This window comes from Sinocyclocheilus grahami, unplaced genomic scaffold, assembly GCF_001515645.1.
Source record: "Sinocyclocheilus grahami isolate Dianchi unplaced genomic scaffold, SAMN03320097.WGS_v1.1 scaffold1921.1, whole genome shotgun sequence".
NCBI lineage: Eukaryota > Metazoa > Chordata > Actinopteri > Cypriniformes > Cyprinidae > Sinocyclocheilus > Sinocyclocheilus grahami.
The window spans coordinates 78,379-98,486 of NW_015507100.1; the positions used below are offsets into that span (position 1 = coordinate 78,379).

Sequence of the window (20,108 nt, forward strand, 5' to 3'; positions counted from 1 at the left end):
CTAGCACAGCTGCCAATGAATTAAAAATAAAGCAGCAAATTAAAAATTCATACAAAGTTACATAAAGCTATTAAAGGCAAAAAAATGATTATTCAAGTGCTTGGACATTTACAGCTTGTGGTCTTACCATTTGCATTAAAAATAACAATAAAAATGAAAAAAGTAACACTTTGAAGTCAATTTTCATTAAAAAAATAAAATAATTTGCATTAAAAAAATATACACAAAATTAATTGAATTCAATGCAATGAATATTTTGGTCCACAACTACTTTCCTTTTTCTTATGACAATTTGACACACACACACACACACTCTCTCTCTCTCTCTCTCTCTCTCTCTCTCTCTCTCTCTCTCTCTCTCTCTCTCTCTCTCTCTCTCTCTCTCTCTCTCTCTCTCTCTCTCTCTCTCTCTCTCTCTCTCTCTCTCTCTCTCTCTCTCTCTCTCTCTCTCTCTCTCTCTCTCTCTCTCTCTCTCTCTCTCTCTCTCTCTCTCTCTCTCTCTCTCTCTCTCTCTCTCTCTCTCTCTCTCTCTCTCTCTCTCTCTCTCTCTCTCTCTCTCTCTCTCTCTCTCTCTCTCTCTCTCTCTCTCTCTCTCTCTCTCTCTCTCTCTCTCTCTCTCTCTCTCTCTCTCTCTCTCTCTCTCTCTCTCTCTCTCTCTCTCTCTCTCTCTCTCTCTCTCTCTCTCTCTCTCTCTCTCTCTCTCTCTCTCTCTCTCTCTCTCTCTCTCTCTCTCTCTCTCTCTCTCTCTCTCTCTCTCTCTCTCTCTCTCTCTCTCTCTCTCTCTCTCTCTCTCTCTCTCTCTCTCTCTCTCTCTCTCTCTCTCTCTCTCTCTCTCTCTCTCTCTCTCTCTCTCTCTCTCTCTCTCTCTCTCTCTCTCTCTCTCTCTCTCTCTCTCTCTCTCTCTCTCTCTCTCTCTCTCTCTCTCTCTCTCTCTCTCTCTCTCTCTCTCTCTCTCTCTCTCTCTCTCTCTCTCTCTCTCTCTCTCTCTCTCTCTCTCTCTCTCTCTCTCTCTCTCTCTCTCTCTCTCTCTCTCTCTCTCTCTCTCTCTCTCTCTCTCTCTCTCTCTCTCTCTCTCTCTCTCTCTCTCTCTCTCTCTCTCTCTCTCTCTCTCTCTCTCTCTCTCTCTCTCTCTCTCTCTCTCTCTCTCTCTCTCTCTCTCTCTCTCTCTCTCTCTCTCTCTCTCTCTCTCTCTCTCTCTCTCTCTCTCTCTCTCTCTCTCTCTCTCTCTCTCTCTCTCTCTCTCTCTCTCTCTCTCTCTCTCTCTCTCTCTCTCTCTCTCTCTCTCTCTCTCTCTCTCTCTCTCTCTCTCTCTCTCTCTCTCTCTCTCTCTCTCTCTCTCTCTCTCTCTCTCTCTCTCTCTCTCTCTCTCTCTCTCTCTCTCTCTCTCTCTCTCTCTCTCTCTCTCTCTCTCTCTCTCTCTCTCTCTCTCTCTCTCTCTCTCTCTCTCTCTCTCTCTCTCTCTCTCTCTCTCTCTCTCTCTCTCTCTCTCTCTCTCTCTCTCTCTCTCTCTCTCTCTCTCTCTCTCTCTCTCTCTCTCTCTCTCTCTCTCTCTCTCTCTCTCTCTCTCTCTCTCTCTCTCTCTCTCTCTCTCTCTCTCTCTCTCTCTCTCTCTCTCTCTCTCTCTCTCTCTCTCTCTCTCTCTCTCTCTCTCTCTCTCTCTCTCTCTCTCTCTCTCTCTCTCTCTCTCTCTCTCTCTCTCTCTCTCTCTCTCTCTCTCTCTCTCTCTCTCTCTCTCTCTCTCTCTCTCTCTCTCTCTCTCTCTCTCTCTCTCTCTCTCTCTCTCTCTCTCTCTCTCTCTCTCTCTCTCTCTCTCTCTCTCTCTCTCTCTCTCTCTCTCTCTCTCTCTCTCTCTCTCTCTCTCTCTCTCTCTCTCTCTCTCTCTCTCTCTCTCTCTCTCTCTCTCTCTCTCTCTCTCTCTCTCTCTCTCTCTCTCTCTCTCTCTCTCTCTCTCTCTCTCTCTCTCTCTCTCTCTCTCTCTCTCTCTCTCTCTCTCTCTCTCTCTCTCTCTCTCTCTCTCTCTCTCTCTCTCTCTCTCTCTCTCTCTCTCTCTCTCTCTCTCTCTCTCTCTCTCTCTCTCTCTCTCTCTCTCTCTCTCTCTCTCTCTCTCTCTCTCTCTCTCTCTCTCTCTCTCTCTCTCTCTCTCTCTCTCTCTCTCTCTCTCTCTCTCTCTCTCTCTCTCTCTCTCTCTCTCTCTCTCTCTCTCTCTCTCTCTCTCTCTCTCTCTCTCTCTCTCTCTCTCTCTCTCTCTCTCTCTCTCTCTCTCTCTCTCTCTCTCTCTCTCTCTCTCTCTCTCTCTCTCTCTCTCTCTCTCTCTCTCTCTCTCTCTCTCTCTCTCTCTCTCTCTCTCTCTCTCTCTCTCTCTCTCTCTCTCTCTCTCTCTCTCTCTCTCTCTCTCTCTCTCTCTCTCTCTCTCTCTCTCTCTCTCTCTCTCTCTCTCTCTCTCTCTCTCTCTCTCTCTCTCTCTCTCTCTCTCTCTCTCTCTCTCTCTCTCTCTCTCTCTCTCTCTCTCTCTCTCTCTCTCTCTCTCTCTCTCTCTCTCTCTCTCTCTCTCTCTCTCTCTCTCTCTCTCTCTCTCTCTCTCTCTCTCTCTCTCTCTCTCTCTCTCTCTCTCTCTCTCTCTCTCTCTCTCTCTCTCTCTCTCTCTCTCTCTCTCTCTCTCTCTCTCTCTCTCTCTCTCTCTCTCTCTCTCTCTCTCTCACACACACACACACACACACAAAAGCAAGCAACTGTAAACCACAGAAATAAAGTGTTTAACAGTCAAGTGTACAATCCATTTGTTGTAACAGTCTTCATTTAACATTTAAAAACAACCTTGCTGAAATAAGACGTGTGCACTTGCACTAAAATTATCAGATAGAAATGTTGGATGGTTTGATGGATAGGGATGCATACACTCTTAAAAATAAAGGTTACAGGAGGGTTTTTCACTGCAAAGAACCATTATTTTGTCAGTGAACCATCTTTTCTTAATGTAAAGAACATTTTAATAATCTAAAGAACCTCTTTTTACTATAATGCAGTGGACAAGAATGGAAAAGGTCCCATGGAAGTTAAAGGTTGCCAGTGTTTTGAGGGGGTCGAAAGGGCCATTAGGGACCATTCCCTTCACGATTCACTGACACTGCATAAACTCTGAGTAGGAACCTTTAGTTGTATAATTAACCCCATGAGGTCTGTAAGGAAAGAGAAACCAATTTTTACACTGCCACATTCAGTACAATAACTAATACATATGCAGCCACTGCAGAGCGAATATTGTTGCACTGCCGCTGTATTTATCGTGATGACATTATATACTTCCCTACTGCTGTGCATTATGAAAAATGACCTTTTTCCAAGTAATATTATAAAAATGAAGAGAATCAGTTGTGGGAAGGATTGCATGTTACTGCAAAAGGGAAAAATCCACTGCGACTCCTTCCAAATAATACAGTGCGTTCTGTCTCACTCTGTGCTGCCGTAGTGATTCGGCGGATCTGACGTCTCCTGAAGACTCGTGTGCGAGATCTCCTCATCTTTATCTGACGTGCGTTTGGCGCTGAACAGATCTGATACGAAGAACACCTGCGTAGAGAGAGAAGTGTGTTGGTTACAGCATGGCATGCATTTATTAACGAGCGTACAGCCTCACTTACAGTAAACAGTGCCACGGCGGCTCCCTGTACGAGTCCAGTGAGAACGTCACTCCAGTGGTGTTTATAATCAGAGACGCGCGACAGACCCACGTAAAGAGACGCCGCGAGGAAAGAGAACTGCAGAGTCGGCCGAAGCAGTCGAGCCCAACTTGCCTTCAGTCTAGACTGGAGATACAGCTGTAAAGAAAACATATGTATGTGTATGTTAAGTGTTCTTTGAATGTATTGAGCTGCCATGACAATTTAATTAATCAAGTTGATCTAAATCTAAATGTATATGATAAAGGCAAGACACTACAGGTGAACGTAACCTAATAGATATCACTATACCTCTCCAGTTGATTAATATTCAAATGAGGCATTACCTAATTAAATATGCATCAATTTGAATTAATTTCCAGCACTGAAAATTGGATAGAGCCAGGTTCAAAATTCCAGTTTTATTGTCATATTAGAGTTCAATCAGAGGAGATTTTGGATTTCTCTCTTTATCACTCAAGGTATAAATCAGAAAATACTGTCACCAGACAGAAAACAAGCACATTTTCACCATGTTTTTAGGAGTAAATCAGTGTGAATTAAATATGAACAAACCTTTAGAATACAGAGAGGAGTAAACCTATAGCGTTTGGTGTTCGTAAGAGAAAAAAACTCTTTAAAGATGTAAATAGATACATAAATAATGCAATAAAATTAGCCCTTTGTATGTTTTCTTTCCATGAGTCTGAAAAGACATGTTAGTTGTCACGGATCTGTTTAGTTAGTTTCATTATAATGGACTTTTAGTGTGTTTTCATAAGTTTCCTGTGTTCAGTTTTCCCGGTAATTAATTTAATCTGCACAGGTGTTTGTCATTTTACCTTCATTTTCCCAGTATCTGTTACTTTGTTTCCACCCTTTAGCTCTCTGGTATTGTTGTCTGTCTATCTTGAGTTATTCAATAAACCTTGTTTTATTCCTATCATCATCTTCCCTGGAGTTTGTGACATTAGTGCATAAAAAAACAATGGTTTTGCCAAGTATCTCGCCTTGAATTTGATGAAACAGATGAAATATTTTCATAAAAACACACTTACAGCGAGGAACAGCATACAGTACATGGAGAACGATGAGTGGCCAGAATAAAAGGAAAGCCTGTCGGTAGAAGATTGTCCATCATAATTAGCAAATCAGATGCAACCAGAACATGTTCTTTTCTAAATCAAACAATGTGCTTGCAGGTTCAATGCAAACGTGTAATAAATGTTACATTCTGAATGTAAGTGCTAGAGCCGGTCATATTGCACCTCAGCATCCGAGTAAAGAAATGCATGCGTTGGATTGTTTTGCACTCACCGGCCTTCATTGATGATGACCGGATCTCCTGTGCACGTGAAGTTCTCAATATAACCGGATTTACAGTCAATGAGGCTCCAGTGCGGTTTACACACCGTCAGAAAGTGCGGCCGCAGTCGGCCGATGGTGTATTTGGCGATGTCGGTCAGAGACTGGCTCAGCGCCGCTCCAAACACGAATGATCCCACGGCCTTGTACACACACACTATATACTCATAACTCAAAGAAACTCTGGACCGCAGATATATGGGAAAACACTCACCGAAGATTATCTGTGGTGAAGAGGGAAAAAAATGCATGATGTTTTGACCAACTCTAATGGCAAAAGAAGCGTACTGGTTAAGAAAGCAACCGAACACTTACTATCAACAGTGCGAATGGAATCATTATTCCCATCAGTAACTGGTAGGATATGGTATCTTCTTTAAAGGGGTACCTGATGGAGTCATCGCTGCAAAAAAAGCCTCTTTTGAATGGCTTGTGCTGAATATTCAGTATCGCAAATGGAAGTCCAGCTGCAACAAAGAGAGAAACCACACAAATGGAGGTTCACAGGCCTGTTTATATCACCGACATGGGGTTTATTAGAAGCGTTTCTTGCTGTGATCCGTCTCAAAACAGAACCAATGTTCTCATCTGAAAGTGTCAGTGCAGTTAAAGGTGACATATCATGGAAATCTGACTTTTCCAGGTTGTAAGAGCTATAATCAGGTCCCCGGTGCATCTACCAACCAAGGAAACCTGAAAAAGATGAACCCAGTAACTTTCTTTTGGGAAGCCTTTTTCTGCAAGCGTCTGAGAAAACCAGCGCGTCTGATTTCACTCGCTTGGTGGCGTTGCAAAGGGATCTCATTATAATATCACCGCCCCTTAATCTGTAAGTTTACACCCACCGTTCTTGTGTTTTCACAAGCGACAACGGTGTATTAGTTCTAATGCCATGATAAATTGGACAACATTTTCTAACGTTATTACTTTTTTTTTTTCCAGAACGTTCAAAAGTAAGGTTCTTATGTTTCCAAAATGATCAAATGGAACGTTCCCTTAATGTTTTCTCAAACGTTCGCATAACCAATACATTTTTTTAATAAAAAAACTGGACGTTCTGAGAACATTCAAAAATAACGTTTTCGTAACATAATGGCAACGTTTGCGAAACGTTCTCAGAACACTTTTGTTCGCTGGACCGTATGAATATAATGTAAACACAACTTATCTGTGAACACTTACAACTGTGCACCTCATAAAAGAAACTAAACTATATCTCGATACAAGCTCGCACTCTTGTTTTTCTGAGCAATAATGGAAGTTTATATTGCAACACGTACTGTAAATGTGCACATTGTGCAGTGACCTATATTGAGTAACACTGAATATGCATGTGCGTCTGAAACGGATATGAATGTTTCATCGATGCACGCGACAGTGTAACATTCAGATCCATAAGCGCCTCAAGCAGTAACAATAATAACGCAGATTTCATCAACAGCACCATCAGCTGCTCAGACAGAGGCCAGAGTGTCTTACCGAGCAGCACACAGCTGACATCCACACAAAAGCCGAAGATTCCTTTAGTCTCGAACATTCTCAGTTCCGCAAACACACTTCTGGAGCCTCTGGAGAACTTACAGTTGAGCATTTATTTTCATCTGATGAAACAATGCAGCTCTTTAACTTCTAAACTGTAGTCATTAGATTGATTCAAATTGTGAGTTTAAGACAGTTTGTGAATCTTTTTGACTGATTCTTTACAAGGAATCAGTTAGAGAGTCATTTGTTCATGAGTCAGACTCCACTGTTCACACTGTAGTCATTAGATTGAGACTCCTTGTGAATCTTTTTGACTGATTCATTAGAGAGTCATTTGTTCATGATTCAGACTCCACTGGTCACACTATAAAGAATCATTTTTGATTCCCCAAAGAACCTTTCAGTGATCACACTAAGAAAAAATGGTTCTTTTAAGAACTAAAGCATGTTTTTGCACTATAAAGGTTAAACCTGTTAAAGGTTCTTCACTGAACCATCGATGCCAATAAAGAACCTTTATTTTTAAGAGTATACTGACTCACTCACCTGAATCCGGAAGTATCCGAAGGTCCCCATCTTTATAATCCTGCATCAGCTGGTACATGTACAGCATGGGGTCTTTCTCATAAGTTATGAAGAACCACGCAGGCATGCTGGGAGCCCTGGAGAGCACCAACCCTCTCCGCTCATCCTTCGAGCTGTCGTCCGTCTCAAACAGGTGAATCACCGGCCTTCCCAGCAGCAGGTCCGCAAGACGAGTGTCACTGACCCGAAACGAGGCGATTTCCCCGGGGAAAATCTCCAAATGCTACTCACAACTTGTCAAAACGCGTTCCGGGGGGTAAAACACAAGCAAATTACATGTTTTAGGCAAAATTAATATTTATCCCCTGGTAAAATTTGCATTTCAGGGGCTAAATATCACGTTATTGGTGTCGCTTCAACCCGCGGAAACAGTGTAAAAGAAGCCCGCGGACCTGGCAACACTGCCGCTAATGAGAATCAAATGCTTGAGAATCGTCCTCATAAATGATCCGAATATGACACTTCGATTTTTTTTTTTCAGTTATGCATTTTATCTCACTTTCCGCCTCCAAATGCAACTACACCGAGAACGAGGGCTGAATAGTTGCACGCTGTTTTCAGATCTACGCTTTACGTGTCAATAAAAGACTTTTATTTTGAAGTGGACTCCCGCAGTATCGCCGGAAGTAGCAGTTTTCAGCACATTTTCATTTTTGGATGAACTGTTACTTTAAAGTGGAAAGCATTGGTTTTATGATGCGACTCTTTGTTTCTGTGGACCTGTAAGTGTTTCTGTTGGTGAAATGTTTGACCTTGATTGACTCAGCGCACCTAAAGCATAAACGTGATGTGTTTGTGTGTTTCTGTCTCTCTTCATCAGGTGTTTCTTTGCTCTAATGTCCGTGTCTGGGCTTTTCTCGGTTACATTTTCTGTGATATTTGCGTATGTGGCTGATATTACAGAAGAGCATGAAAGAAGCACAGCGTATGGACTGGTAAGAACACCTGTCACTGGACTATGACACATTTATCACTTTTATAAAGTAAATTTTCCTTGTGATTTTGTACCTAAAATAGAAATGATTGTTTATTGGTGATGGATAGCATACATTTTCTGTTTTTGCATATATATGTATATATACATATCTGCTAACTGTATTGAGTTAAAAATTTAAAATGTTCTTTAAAATTCTGCCATCTTTGCATTTATTAAATTGTATTTTATATCATCCATCAGATGTCAATATATAAATCCAGAGGTCTCATATGATTCCAGCTACTCTGTAATGTTTTATATGCAAAAAAAGGCCTAATATTACCCAATTTTATGATGCGGAGTTAAAAAAAAAATCAATAAAAAATTTCAGTCATGTACCCTTTTTTTCACAAAAATAAGAATGAAAATTTATTTTTCAAATTATGCATCCACTATATAATGAAAGCTGTCAAATGTCAAAAACTTTTGGTTTTAATGATAAAAATATGTATTTAATCTGCGAAGGAGTGTTCAAATGCTCCCTTTAATGTCCAATAACTTCACTTCATTTTCTGCTGCTCTTTGATCATCAGGATCATGTTCGCATTTTCTTCTGTCTATGAAATCAGGATCAGGCATGAACTAGTGTCACACATGTGAAAATGGGCTGAGAATTGATCAAATGTGTCCCTGCAGCACAAAAGCAGTGTTAAGTCGCTGGGGGATATTTGTAGCAATAGCCAACAATACACTGTATGGGTCAAAATATTTATTTTATGCCAAAAATCATTAGGATATTAAATAAAGATCATGTTCCATGAAGATATTTTGTAAATCACCTACCGTAAATATATCAAAACTTAATGTTTGATTAGTAATATGCATTGCTAAGAACTTCATTTGGACAACTTTAAAGATGATTTTCTCAGTATTTAGATTTTTTTTGCACCCTCAGATTCCAGATTTTCAATTATTGTCCGATCCTAACAAAAACCATACAATCAATGGAAAGCATGCGTGCATGCATAAATCTCAATTTCACAAAATTTACTAGTTTTGTGCTCCAGGGTCACAAATGGTGCTAATCTGGCTCAGATGCAGACAAGGAATCGTGTGTTTGTGGTGTTTTTCTGCTGATTAAGGGAGGATACAAGACTAATTCACCACACAAATTATTGCAAAAACAAAAATGCTATGAAATGCATCATATTTAGTGAGAACGTGTGAGTCTCTCCAGCAAAACAGGCACTATTTTAGGAATCAGCAGCACCAAAATGAGTAAGAAACAAGTGTTGGATTTCCTTCAGTGGATATGATGCAGATCGGTGTCATAATCAGTGTGCTTCTTTTGTCTCGCGATCACGTCCTGCTCACAGTATTGTCTCTCTGCACCGTCCTGTTGGTCTTGGGTTTCAGGTTTCTGCGACGTTTGCGGCGAGTTTAGTGACGAGTCCGGCTATAGGAGCGTTCCTGTCCCTGCGCTACGGAGACAGTCTGGTGGTTCTTCTGGCCACCATCATCGCTGTGGCTGATATTCTGTTCGTTCTGCTGGTGGTGCCCGAGTCCCTGCCGGACAAAATGTGCATGTCGTCGTGGGGTTTGTCTATCTCCTGGGAGCAGGCGGATCCTTTCGCTGTGAGTTGCATATTTTATGGTTTTGAATGCTAGCTATTGAGGGATACCTTTAGTTTAGTCTAGTGATGCACCAACATTAATGCTTTACACTGAAATTAACATTCTTTTATTCTGAAAACTGAAAATAAAGTTGATTTAATAATCCATTGTGACCCTGGAGCACAAAACCAGTCTTAAGTGTCAATTTTTCAAAATTGAGATGTATACATCAGCTGAAAGCTGAATAAATAGCATTCCATTGATGTATGGTTTGTTAGGATAGAACAATATTTGAAAATCTGGAATCTGAGGGTGCAAAAAAATCTAAATATTGAGAAAATCATCTTTAAAGTTGTTCAAATGAAGTTCTTAGCAATGCATGTTACTAATCAAACATTAAGTTTTGATATATTTACGGTAGGAAATTTACTAAATATCTTCATGGAACATGATCTTTACTTAATATCCTAATGATTTTTAGCATAAAAGAGAAATGTATAATTGTGACCCATACAATGTATTGTTGGCTATTGCTACAAATATCCCCCAGCGACTTAACACTGCTTTTGTGCTGCAGGCTCACATTTAATTAATCAAATGCATTTAATTATCAACACTCGGCTGTATACAAACACTTAAATTGCACGTAAGGCAGTTTTTATATATATTTTTTTAAATGATAAAATGAAGTTTTAGTTGTTGAAATACAAACAATTAAACTAAAGAGTACTAACAGGTTAGTTAAAAATATAATGGATATGTAATATAGTGCATATATTTATCAAAATGCTTTTTTTTCTAGCTAACTATCAAGTTTATGGTCTTTTTAATCAAATGCATTTAATTATCAACACTCGGCTGTATAAAAACACTTAAATTGCACGTAAGGCAGTTTTTATATATATTTTTTTAAATGATAAAATGAAGTTTTAGTTGTTGAAATACAAACAATTAAACTAAAGAGTACTAACAGGTTAGTTAAAAATATAATGGATATGTAATATAGTGCATATATTTATCAAAATGCTTTTTTTTCTAGCTAACTATCAAGTTTATGGTCTTTTAATGTTTTTCCTGAGGTAAATGCGACATTATTGATCAGAAGCTGTTTTATTTACGTCTTTCTGCGGTTGAATCACTGATTGATGGATTACATGATTCATGATTGATTTCAGCGAGTTGTTCTGATTCTTCTGATGTTCATTCGTGTTTATTTGCTGCTATAACTAGTAGTAAAGAGGATCTGACACCACACATTAAAGAGCCACAAAAACACATTTATTGTTTACATTTCCTGATAAAACTGACAGAATTTAAAAGCTGGGATTTAGATTCATATCAAAAGTAACAAAGCACAAATTAAATTCATTTAACATGACCAACTCTTTAAGGCATCATTTATCTTGTAATTATGAATAACATATTTGTGTGGCCTTTTGGAATATTTAAAAGATAAAAAACCTTGGTAATGAAGGCCCAATGATTAGCCACATGCATATAGATATTGTCACAGTAATCCAACATAGACGAGAAAAATTAGCAGATGTTGTCAGTTGTTGTGAAAGTGTTTTTTGTGTGTGTGTGTGTGTTAGTCTCTGAGGAAGGTGGGTAAAGACTCCACAGTGCTGCTGATCTGTGTCACCGTGTTCCTGTCGTATCTGCCCGAGGCCGGACAGTATTCCAGCTTCTTCCTCTATTTAGGACAGGTACGTGTTACGAAACGCTGCTCACAACCCATTTCACTTCTGCAGTGTGCTGTATGTCAGAGTAAAACAGGGAGTCTAACAGGAAATCAATGTAGGGTCAGATGTGAACTTGCAAAAACTGATGCTCTTCCTCAATATTTCTGTCTTGTTTTCCAGTACAAATATCCAAACATTCTTAAATCAAGATACTGGAGACGCAATATATGTCCCTGCAGCACAAAAGCAGTGTTAAGTCGCTGGGGGATATTTGTAGCAATAGCCAACAATACATTGTATGGGTCACAATTATACATTTTTCTTTTATGCCAAAAATCATTAGGATATTAAGTAAAGATCATGTTCCATGAAGATATTTAGTAAATCTCCTACCGTAAATATATAAAAACTTAATGTTTGATTAGTAATATGCATTGCTAAGAACTTCATTTGAACAACTTTAAAGATGATTTTCTCAATATTTAGATTTTTTTGCACCCTCAGATTCCAGATTTTCAAATATTGTGCTATCCTAACAAACCATACATCAATGGAAAGCTGATTTATTCAGCTTTCAGCTGATGCATACATCTCAATTTTGAGATGGGGTAACAAATGGGGCTCCAGGGTCACAAATGACTTATGATATTTAGTCTTGTTTTCTGAAACATTTATCAAAATTAGTAATAAAAAAAAAAAAATAATTTCTTCCCTTTGGATTAAGTTTGTTTTTCTGACCCCATTGACAAATTTTTTTTTCTTCCTGTTTTAAGCATAAACTCACTTAATTTGGATGATTTTCAGAAAACAAGAGTTAATATCAGTTATCAGTGAATGCATCTTGATTTCAGAGGTATTTACACTGAAAAACAAGACGTTTTTTATTTTTTTTGCAGTGCATGACCTTCCTAGATATGAATAATGACACTTTAGTTTTCTGTAGAGCAGCTGAAATTGAATTCTTTTCATAATTAATGAGTTTGCGACTGTTATTTACACTGAAGCTGACCCAATCTTTATCGCATAGAGTGTGACTGGCGTTAGAAGCTGTGCGTTATGTTTCAGGTCATTAACTTCTCGTCAGAAGCGATCGCAGCGTTTATTGCGATGGTGGGAATCCTGTCCATCGTAGCACAGGTACGGACCTTCAGCTCCAGACACTCATTTAGCTTTCAGCTGATGCATACATCTCAATTTTGAGATGGGGTAACAAATGGGGCTCCAGGGTCACAAATGACTTATGATATTTAGTCTTGTTTTCTGAAACATTTATCAAAATTAGTAATAAAAAAAAAATAATAATTTCTTCCCTTTGGATTAAGTTTGTTTTTCTGACCCATTGACAAATTTTTTTTTCTTCCTGTTTTAAGCATAAACTCACTTAATTTTGATGATTTTCAGAAAACAAGAGTTAATATCAGTTATCAGTGAATGCATCTTGATTTCAGAGGTATTTACACTGAAAAACAAGACGTTTTTTATTTTTTTTGCAGTGCATGACCTTCCTAGATATGAATAATGACACTTTAGTTTTCTGTAGAGCAGCTGAAATTGAATTCTTTTCATAATTAATGAGTTTGCGACTGTTATTTACACTGAAGCTGACCCAATCTTTATTGCATAGAGTGTGACTGGCGTTAGAAGCTGTGCGTTATGTTTCAGGTCATTAACTTCTCGTCAGAAGCGATCGCAGCGTTTATTGCGATGGTGGGAATCCTGTCCATCGTAGCACAGGTACGGACCTTCAGCTCCAGACACTCATTTCTGAGATGATATACAGCTGTTTGTGGAATCCTTGATGATGGTTTGCGTTTGCAGACGTTACTGTTAAACGTTCTGATGAAGAAGATTGGGAATAAAAGCACCGTTCTGCTGGGACTGGGATTTCAGTCTCTGTGCATGTCTCTGTGTGTGTGTGTGCGTGTGTGTGTGTGCGCATGTGTGTGTGTGCGTGTGTGCGTGTCTCTGTGTGTGTGTGTGTGTGTGTGTCTCTGTGTGTGTGTGTGTGAGTGAGTGTGTGTGCGTGCGTGTCTCTGTGTCTCTGTGTGTGTGTGTGCGTGTGTGTGTGTCTCTGTGTGTGTGTGTGTGTGTGTGTGTGTGTGTTTAGGAGCGGTTCAGGGCATGATCACAGGGATCCGAGGTCTGTGTAACGGACTCGGCCCGGCTCTGTTCGGATTCATATTCTTCCTCTTCAATGTGGAACTGAAGGAGCTGAGCCCCGTGGAGCCGAACCCCGTCACGCCAGACACTGAAGAGGTCAGAAATCACTCTGTATGAAGTGTTTGTTTCTGTGTCTTTCTGTACAGTGCTTGTCTTTTGTCTTTCAGAAGTCTGTTATTCCAGGTCCTCCATTCCTGTTCGGAGCGTGTTTGGTTCTTCTGGCTCTGCTGGTAGCGGTGTTCATTCCGGCTCAACACGCTCCGGCGGTGAAGACGTGCAACACGCGTGTGATGATGGAGCCTGCGAGCGGCGTCACGGAGAACGGATCGGTTCCTGTGAGCGACGAAGACAACGAGCCTCTTTTACAGGACAGCAGTTTATAAGCTGCTGGTTTGGGTTTTATTCCAGCAGTGTGTCTGACAAAGCTTTTTACTGAATGTCTAAACGTCTGTATTTTTTTATTTTTTTTATCCTTTGAAAGAGAATGTGCCTTCTCCACAGTTTGGCTTACACTGCGAAAAATCAAGTTCTTCCGTATTTTTCAGAACAAATCTCTAAACAGAAGCAAAGTGACTTAAGATATAAACTATGAAGTCTTGTTTTCTGGACAGTTTATGCTTAGAACAAGAATAAATGTCTGCTAATGAGTCAGAAAAATAATCTTGTTTTCCTTTTGGATTTTTGGCAGCTATTTGTTAAAGCAGTAACCCCCGTGAAGCCGTGGTTTACAGTGAATTTATAACAGCTAAGGACTTCTGGTCGTGCCTAACAACGCCCCTTAGCTGTTATAAATTCACTGTAAACCACGGCTTCACGGGGGTTACTGCTTTTATAAAACGGTTATATACGTAGTAAGGTTTCTCAAAATAAAACAGAGCAAATAAAGTGTAATGATATTAATAAAAACAGTATTCTTCCACCAAACAATGTAGCTCCTCAGAAACAGTTGTGGTTGCTACAAAGTGGTTGCCGAGCAACACACAAACGTAAACAAAGGTGTGTGTTACTTTGTAGCGTCATTTACAACAGCTTCGAACACGGCTCAGCCAATCAGAGTCAAGCACCGGAACTCTCCGCTTTATAATCTTGTTTTAAGCATAACCTCACTTCATGTTGATACATTTTTCATTAAACAATATCTTAAGTAATTTTGCTTCACAAGTAAATGTGTCTTAATATAAAAATCTTTAGACACTTATACTGGAAAACGACACAAATGATTTTCGCAGTGTAGTTCGTGTATCTGAATGTAAACTGTAGTCCTTTACTGTATTACTGATGAACTTTAACCTCTGCGCTAATCTTGTACAGACTGCAGTCGTAATAATGTCAGAGTTAAGAGCATTTAAACATGCAGGGCATGTACAGCCAGAGCGCAGCGTCTTTCTTTTATCGATAAACGGCACAAAACAGACATAAGCGCACTGCCTTTAGGTCAGGTGCGGCTTTGATAGAAGAATTATTATGAAGAAAATAGTATTTAATCTGTAACTCGTATATGAGCACCAGCTACTCAACACAAGAGCTGCTACCTCACAATTACACAGACTTAATTTAAAGGTTCAGCCAAAACTGAATATGTGCTCACTCTCAGTTCATCCGAGGTGTAGATGAGTGTTTCTTCGTCAGGTTTGTAGAAATGTAGCATTGCATCAGTGTCTCACTGCAAGTGAATGGGTGCCGTCAGAACGAGAGCTGATAAAAACATCACAATAATCCACAGCACTCCAGTCCATCAGTTAACATCTGGAGAAGACAAAAGCTGAAACTAATCCAGCATTAAGATGCTTTTGGACTGTTTAAACGCTGCTTGATCTGTGCAGATTTCTCTCCTGATTCACACCAGAACACTGACTCACTGGAGGAAGAGTTATTATGGATTATGGACTCTATGTATTTGAGTTAAAAACGTCTTAATGCTGGATTAGTTTCAGCTTTTGTCTTCTCCAGATGTTAACTGATGGACTGGAGTGCTGTGGATTATTGTGATGTTTTTATCAGACTCTCATTCTGACGGCACCCATTCACTTGCAGTGAGACACTGATGCAATGCTACATTTCTCAGAATCTGATGAAGAAACAAACTCATCTACATCTGAGGATGAACTGAGAGAGCACATATTCAGTTTTGGCTGAACTCTTCCTGTAAGGCATGTTTCTGCGTTGCCTGAAATAATTTCCAGAGGACCGAATCAAATGTTTTTGAAACGGCTTTACTGATTTATCGTCGTTGCTTCCTCTTACTGACTTCTGTGTTATTTTATTTAATTTAAAAAATGTATTTTCTTTGCATGTTAAAAGTGGAGTAAAAGTTAATTGCGCATCACGACTCCATTAGCAGCAGATTATCTGATTGATTGCATTTTATCATGTAACACACTGCAGCAATAACAGCCTAAATCCATGACGATTTCTGCTTTATCGTGCACTAAATTAATGTTTTTGAGCAGCACAGAGCAGAGGAAACGTTCCCAATTCTGGCGACCTGAATACGATGCATACTTGAAAATGATGTCAAAGCAGAAGTGTAGATGTAATTCTATTTATGCAAACGGTGCTGTAGATCAATGCACACTGACTCCAGAAGCTCTTAACCCCACTGAAGTTACTTTAGGTGTTTTCCGATGAACTGCACTTTGTTTCGGCTCTAGGTGCCATTCTTCATGTCTATGCATTCATTCCTTGAAGACTTTATTGAAGAGATTTTATCAATGCATGTTTGTTACAAAAGTTCGTTGAGATATTAATTGATCAATGTTTCAATAAACCACTTCATATTCCAGGATTGGAATTTATAGTGTTTCCCATCGACAGAGAAATGCACGTGTCGTATTTATGGCTGAAGGCAAAATAGGAAATTAGAATTTATTTAACTGAAATGAATTAAAACGGCACTCTTATAAAATATCGACTTCAAGACAGAAAAAGTTTCAACGTCATGCTGTGAAACGTTTGGTCAAACTAAACAATGGAACTCTTCACAGAAAACCAAATCAAAGTGGGTTCAGGTTCAGAACTAGTAAGAATGATAAATGCAGTCAAAAAGGAAAATATGATCTTCAACCCTACTAACTGTTTTTCTTGAATAATAGTAAACGCTGCTACAAAAGAAAGCTTTAGATACTAACAGCTTCTCAACGTGGCATCCAGTGTACCCTGCGTTTTAGTTTTAATTGAACTCGGAATGAGAAAACTAATAAGCAGACTCCAGTGGAAGCGTTTAAAACGCACTGATATCAATCTGTGTCATATTTACAGTCGTGAAGCAGACGTTCATGCGCTTCTACAGCAGGCAGCTCAGGGAGACTTTAGTGGTGTATGACGGCTGAGTCTCTGAAAAAGAGTCATTTGAGGAACCATTAGCTAAAGCTTAATATCTGCAAATGATGCACAAAATGTTTTCCAAATGAAGCGCTGTGTTTAAAGTTCTGTATGATGTTATCAGTGTGTACTGAATGATGCACTGGGGGAAAAAACGGTTTTGCATTTACTTTGAAACTGCTAGTAAATTTCACCAGTAATTAGAAAGAAACAGAAAGTGTAACATTAAATTAAAGGGGTCATATGATGCGATTTCAATTGTTTCTTTCTCTTTGGAGTGTTACAAGCTCTCGGTGCATAAAGAAGATCTGTAAAGTTGCAAAGACTAAAGTCTCAAATCCAAAGAGATATTCTTTATAAAAGTTCAGAGTCAGCCACGCCTACCTAAAACGGCTCGTTCGTCTTATTAGCATCATCATATGACCCCTTTAAACATGCAGATTTCAAGTAGAAAGACTCAAATATTATGTTCTTGTAAAAAGTGCTCCAGTAATATTTGTTTGATTTTACAGCTTCAGAAAATCAGCACGTTTGGGCAAAATTTTAGAAATGGATTCTTTTTCAATGAATAAATGTGAATCTGAATCGAATTGGCCGCAACTAACAAGAAGCTGAACTGAAATGTTAATTATAATGACAGGAAGAGGAATTGATATATTTTTTTTTACCATAAATTGTAAAATAATAAATTGTAATTATTTATTATTTTTAACCTACACTGCTTATATATATATATATATATATATATATATATATATATATATATACACAATTAATATTTAATTTAAACGGATGGATTTATCATCACTCACCTCTGTCTTGAAGGGTCTCGATGTATGTCTTCATGAACTCCTTGTCACGCCCGTCCTGAGCTTCTGAGTCCGTGCTCATGTCTTCATTCTCAGTGTTTATTGGATTGTCGTATAATCGGATTAATCTGGAACAGAAAGACAGTGTACTGTAGATCAGCGCTGCTTTAAAAAGTCTTTTCAGGGGGTTGGAGCAAGCAGCATTCACTCAGATTCTAAAAATAAAAACACAGAATGAGACACGTACTGCTCTGATGCCATTCATGTCCAGGGGCCTCATTTATAACTGTTGTGTACGCACAAAACCTGCCCTGAAAGAGGCGTACGCCACTTGCAAAAGGTGGGATTTATAAAAAAACAAACTTGTTTTAATGGCAGCGAGGAGTGCTATAGGTGCACAATAATTTCTTTAAGCTAAACTGCATATCTCATGTTATTAGAAAATATTTTTAGCGAGAACAATGATCAGTGATGCACACTCGCTTCTATATTATGGCAGACACTTCTGGATTTGGTGGAACGGTCTATGGTCCGGTTTGAATAGGAGCAATGATAATAGCTTACTGTACAACCGCAGCTGCACGGAGGTGAAGCATCTCCACAACATTATGAAAAATACCACTGTATTTGAAGGATACAACTTGAAGAAAACAGTAAGATTTGCACGTTTCCAATGACGCGCAGAGTCAGATAATTGTATTTACACTGCAATAAATATAGGCCTATATTTTTCCACTAAAAGATGTTCACCTTATCAGCAAAACTGCATTCATTTAATTTAATTAGCATTTTTTAAAAATATTATTAGGCCAGTGGAAATGAATGAGATCAACTCTGTTCTAAATTATTTTTCTGAGAACTATTTTAAACAGTTTTTATGGATATTTTGATGTATGTATTCTAAAACATAGCAAGGATACCGGATGGTTTTTAGCAATAAAAATGTATGTGTATGGCACAAATGACATTTATAGTCTCATATTTCCTTAATGTCTTGTACCTTTGATGGTGTTAAACATGGTGTCACGTGGATGGGAATATGCATGTAAATGATATGAAGATGAGGTGTTATGCATAATAAAACTAGGCATTGTAAGTTCCATATAAGGTGATTTCGGGGAGGAGTCGGGGTGGAGATGCACGCATGCACAATCTTCCCCTGACTAAAGTGCTTACACCTGCCCTGTTGAAAAAAAACAGCATATGCTGGTTAGATATGTTTTGAGCTGGTCCTTTGCTGGTTTATGCTGGTCATGTGCTGGTCTTAAGCTGGTCGGACCAGTTTAGGACCAGCTTAAACCAGCATCCCAGCTTCAACACATACCTAACCAGCATATGCTGGTTTTTTTCAACAGGGTGCTCAGACCCTGACGTGACGGTAAGTACTTTACGTCAAAGAGCGTTTTTATAAATATGAACGTTACCATGGATTTTAGAGTACGCACACTCTAAGATCAAATCTGTGCGTACACACATTTTATAAATGAGGCCCAAGGTTTCTCAGGGGAACGCACTAGTTTTGGGAGAGAGTGCACAGGTTTTGCAAGCAAAAGCATCGAAATATAATTTTTCCTCCCCATCTCATTTTTCCATCACCATTAGTGGCTCTGTAGGGTTCGCACTTACTTGATATTAGGGTTGTCGATTAATTGAGACGGGATGCTGTACAGCTCGTCTGCGCTGATGACCAGCATCTTCAGATGGATGAGCTTCATCACGGTCATCGGCACGTGTCGCACTTTGTTTCTATGAAGGAACAGCGTCTCTAATGCCTCGAGCCTGATGAGGAGCAGATTCAGCGTCAGGCACATGATGAACAGATGATGATGAACAGAAGCACCGCAAACACTCACCTGTCGATGTCCTCCGGCAGGTCTTTGAGTCTGTTGTTGCTGATATCCAAACACTTCAGGCTTTCCATGCGAAGCACGCAGACCGGGATACTGACAAACTGATTCTCTGCCACGTCCAAGTGCTTCAGTTTTTTGAGATTGCTCAGCTGAAAAAGGAATAATGCACACAAAAAAGGCGTGTTTAGTAAAGTAATGCATGCATAAGAACACATTTTATATGCTGTCGCACCTCAAAGGGAAGCTCGGCCAGGTTTCCGTTCGCCGTCATCTCTAATCGTTCCAGATTCTCACATTCTCCGAGTTCAGGTGGAATGCTTAACAGTTTATTATAATTCACACGTAATTCCTTGAGGTTGATCAGTTTCCCTGTGAAAGACGAGATGTTTGCATTGGATTTCTGAGATGTGGAGTTATGATTTTAGTATTTAAAGGGGTCATATGATGCGATTTCAATGCTTCCTTTCTCTTTGGAGTGTTTCAAGCTCTTGGTGCATAAAGAAGATCTGTAAAGTTGCAAAGACTAACGTCTCGAATCCAAAGAGATATTCTTTATAAAAGTTAAGAGTCAACCACACCTACCTAAAACGGCTCGTTCTAACACGCCCCCACATATCTACATCACTATATGGGAAGATTTGCATAACGCCGCCCAAATGTTCACGCAA

At 39.3% G+C, this 20,108-nt stretch overlaps 3 protein-coding genes across 4 annotated transcripts in view; 1 reads left to right on the top strand and 2 right to left on the bottom strand.

Annotated features, from left to right (window-relative positions):
* Window positions 1–219: 219 nt before the first annotated feature.
* LOC107573347 (phospholipid phosphatase 1-like) lies at window positions 220–6,650 on the bottom strand. 2 transcript variants are annotated; one of them, XR_001607491.1, is made up of 7 exons: window positions 6,501–6,650; window positions 5,337–5,488; window positions 4,974–5,245; window positions 4,715–4,772; window positions 3,639–3,815; window positions 2,710–3,567; window positions 220–312 (listed from the first exon to the last, which is right to left on the bottom strand). XR_001607491.1 is itself a non-coding variant. In XM_016259788.1 (6 exons), the coding sequence occupies exons 1-6, from the start codon at window positions 6,610–6,612 to the stop codon at window positions 3,448–3,450; spliced, it is 891 nt and encodes a 296-aa protein (XP_016115274.1). In that variant the 5' UTR covers window positions 6,613–6,650; the 3' UTR covers window positions 2,663–3,447. The 2 variants fall into 2 exon arrangements, 1 of the variants encoding a protein (XP_016115274.1); XM_016259788.1 differs by lacking the exon at window positions 220–312 and having other exon boundaries at window positions 2,663–3,567.
* Window positions 6,651–11,264: 4,614 nt separating this feature from the next.
* LOC107573348 (hippocampus abundant transcript-like protein 1) lies at window positions 11,265–14,218 on the top strand. The gene is made up of 3 exons (XM_016259789.1): window positions 11,265–11,324; window positions 13,408–13,556; window positions 13,628–14,218. The coding sequence occupies exons 2-3, from the start codon at window positions 13,422–13,424 to the stop codon at window positions 13,841–13,843; spliced, it is 351 nt and encodes a 116-aa protein (XP_016115275.1). The 5' UTR covers window positions 11,265–11,324; window positions 13,408–13,421; the 3' UTR covers window positions 13,844–14,218.
* A 1,276-nt stretch (window positions 14,219–15,494) lies between these two features.
* The window catches only part of lrrc2 (leucine rich repeat containing 2), an 8,757-nt gene continuing 4,143 nt past the window's right edge, over window positions 15,495–20,108 (bottom strand). The window contains exons 4-8 of the mRNA XM_016259777.1: window positions 19,673–19,809; window positions 19,444–19,589; window positions 19,217–19,369; window positions 17,594–17,718; window positions 15,495–16,793 (exon numbers count right to left, since the gene is read on the bottom strand). Of these exons, the coding sequence (XP_016115263.1) occupies window positions 16,744–16,793; window positions 17,594–17,718; window positions 19,217–19,369; window positions 19,444–19,589; window positions 19,673–19,809 (611 nt within the window). The 3' untranslated portion in view covers window positions 15,495–16,743. The remainder of the gene's footprint in view (window positions 16,794–17,593; window positions 17,719–19,216; window positions 19,370–19,443; window positions 19,590–19,672; window positions 19,810–20,108) is intronic.

Excerpts from the sequence above, each read along its gene's own strand:
- LOC107573347 (XM_016259788.1), bottom strand. The coding sequence starts at position 6,612 with ATGCTCAACTGTAAGTTCTCCAGAGGCTCCAGAAGTGTGTTTGCGGAA. Across the intron at positions 5,246-5,336 it reads TTCCATTCGCACTGTTGATA|ATAATCTTCGGTGAGTGTTT; the intron begins GTAAGTGTTCGG and ends TCTTCACCACAG. Across the intron at positions 3,816-4,714 it reads ACTGTATGCTGTTCCTCGCT|CTGTATCTCCAGTCTAGACT; the intron begins GTAAGTGTGTTT and ends TTTTCTTTACAG.
- LOC107573348 (XM_016259789.1), top strand. The coding sequence starts at position 13,422 with ATGATCACAGGGATCCGAGGTCTGTGTAACGGACTCGGCCCGGCTCTG. Across the intron at positions 13,557-13,627 it reads TCACGCCAGACACTGAAGAG|AAGTCTGTTATTCCAGGTCC; the intron begins GTCAGAAATCAC and ends TTTGTCTTTCAG.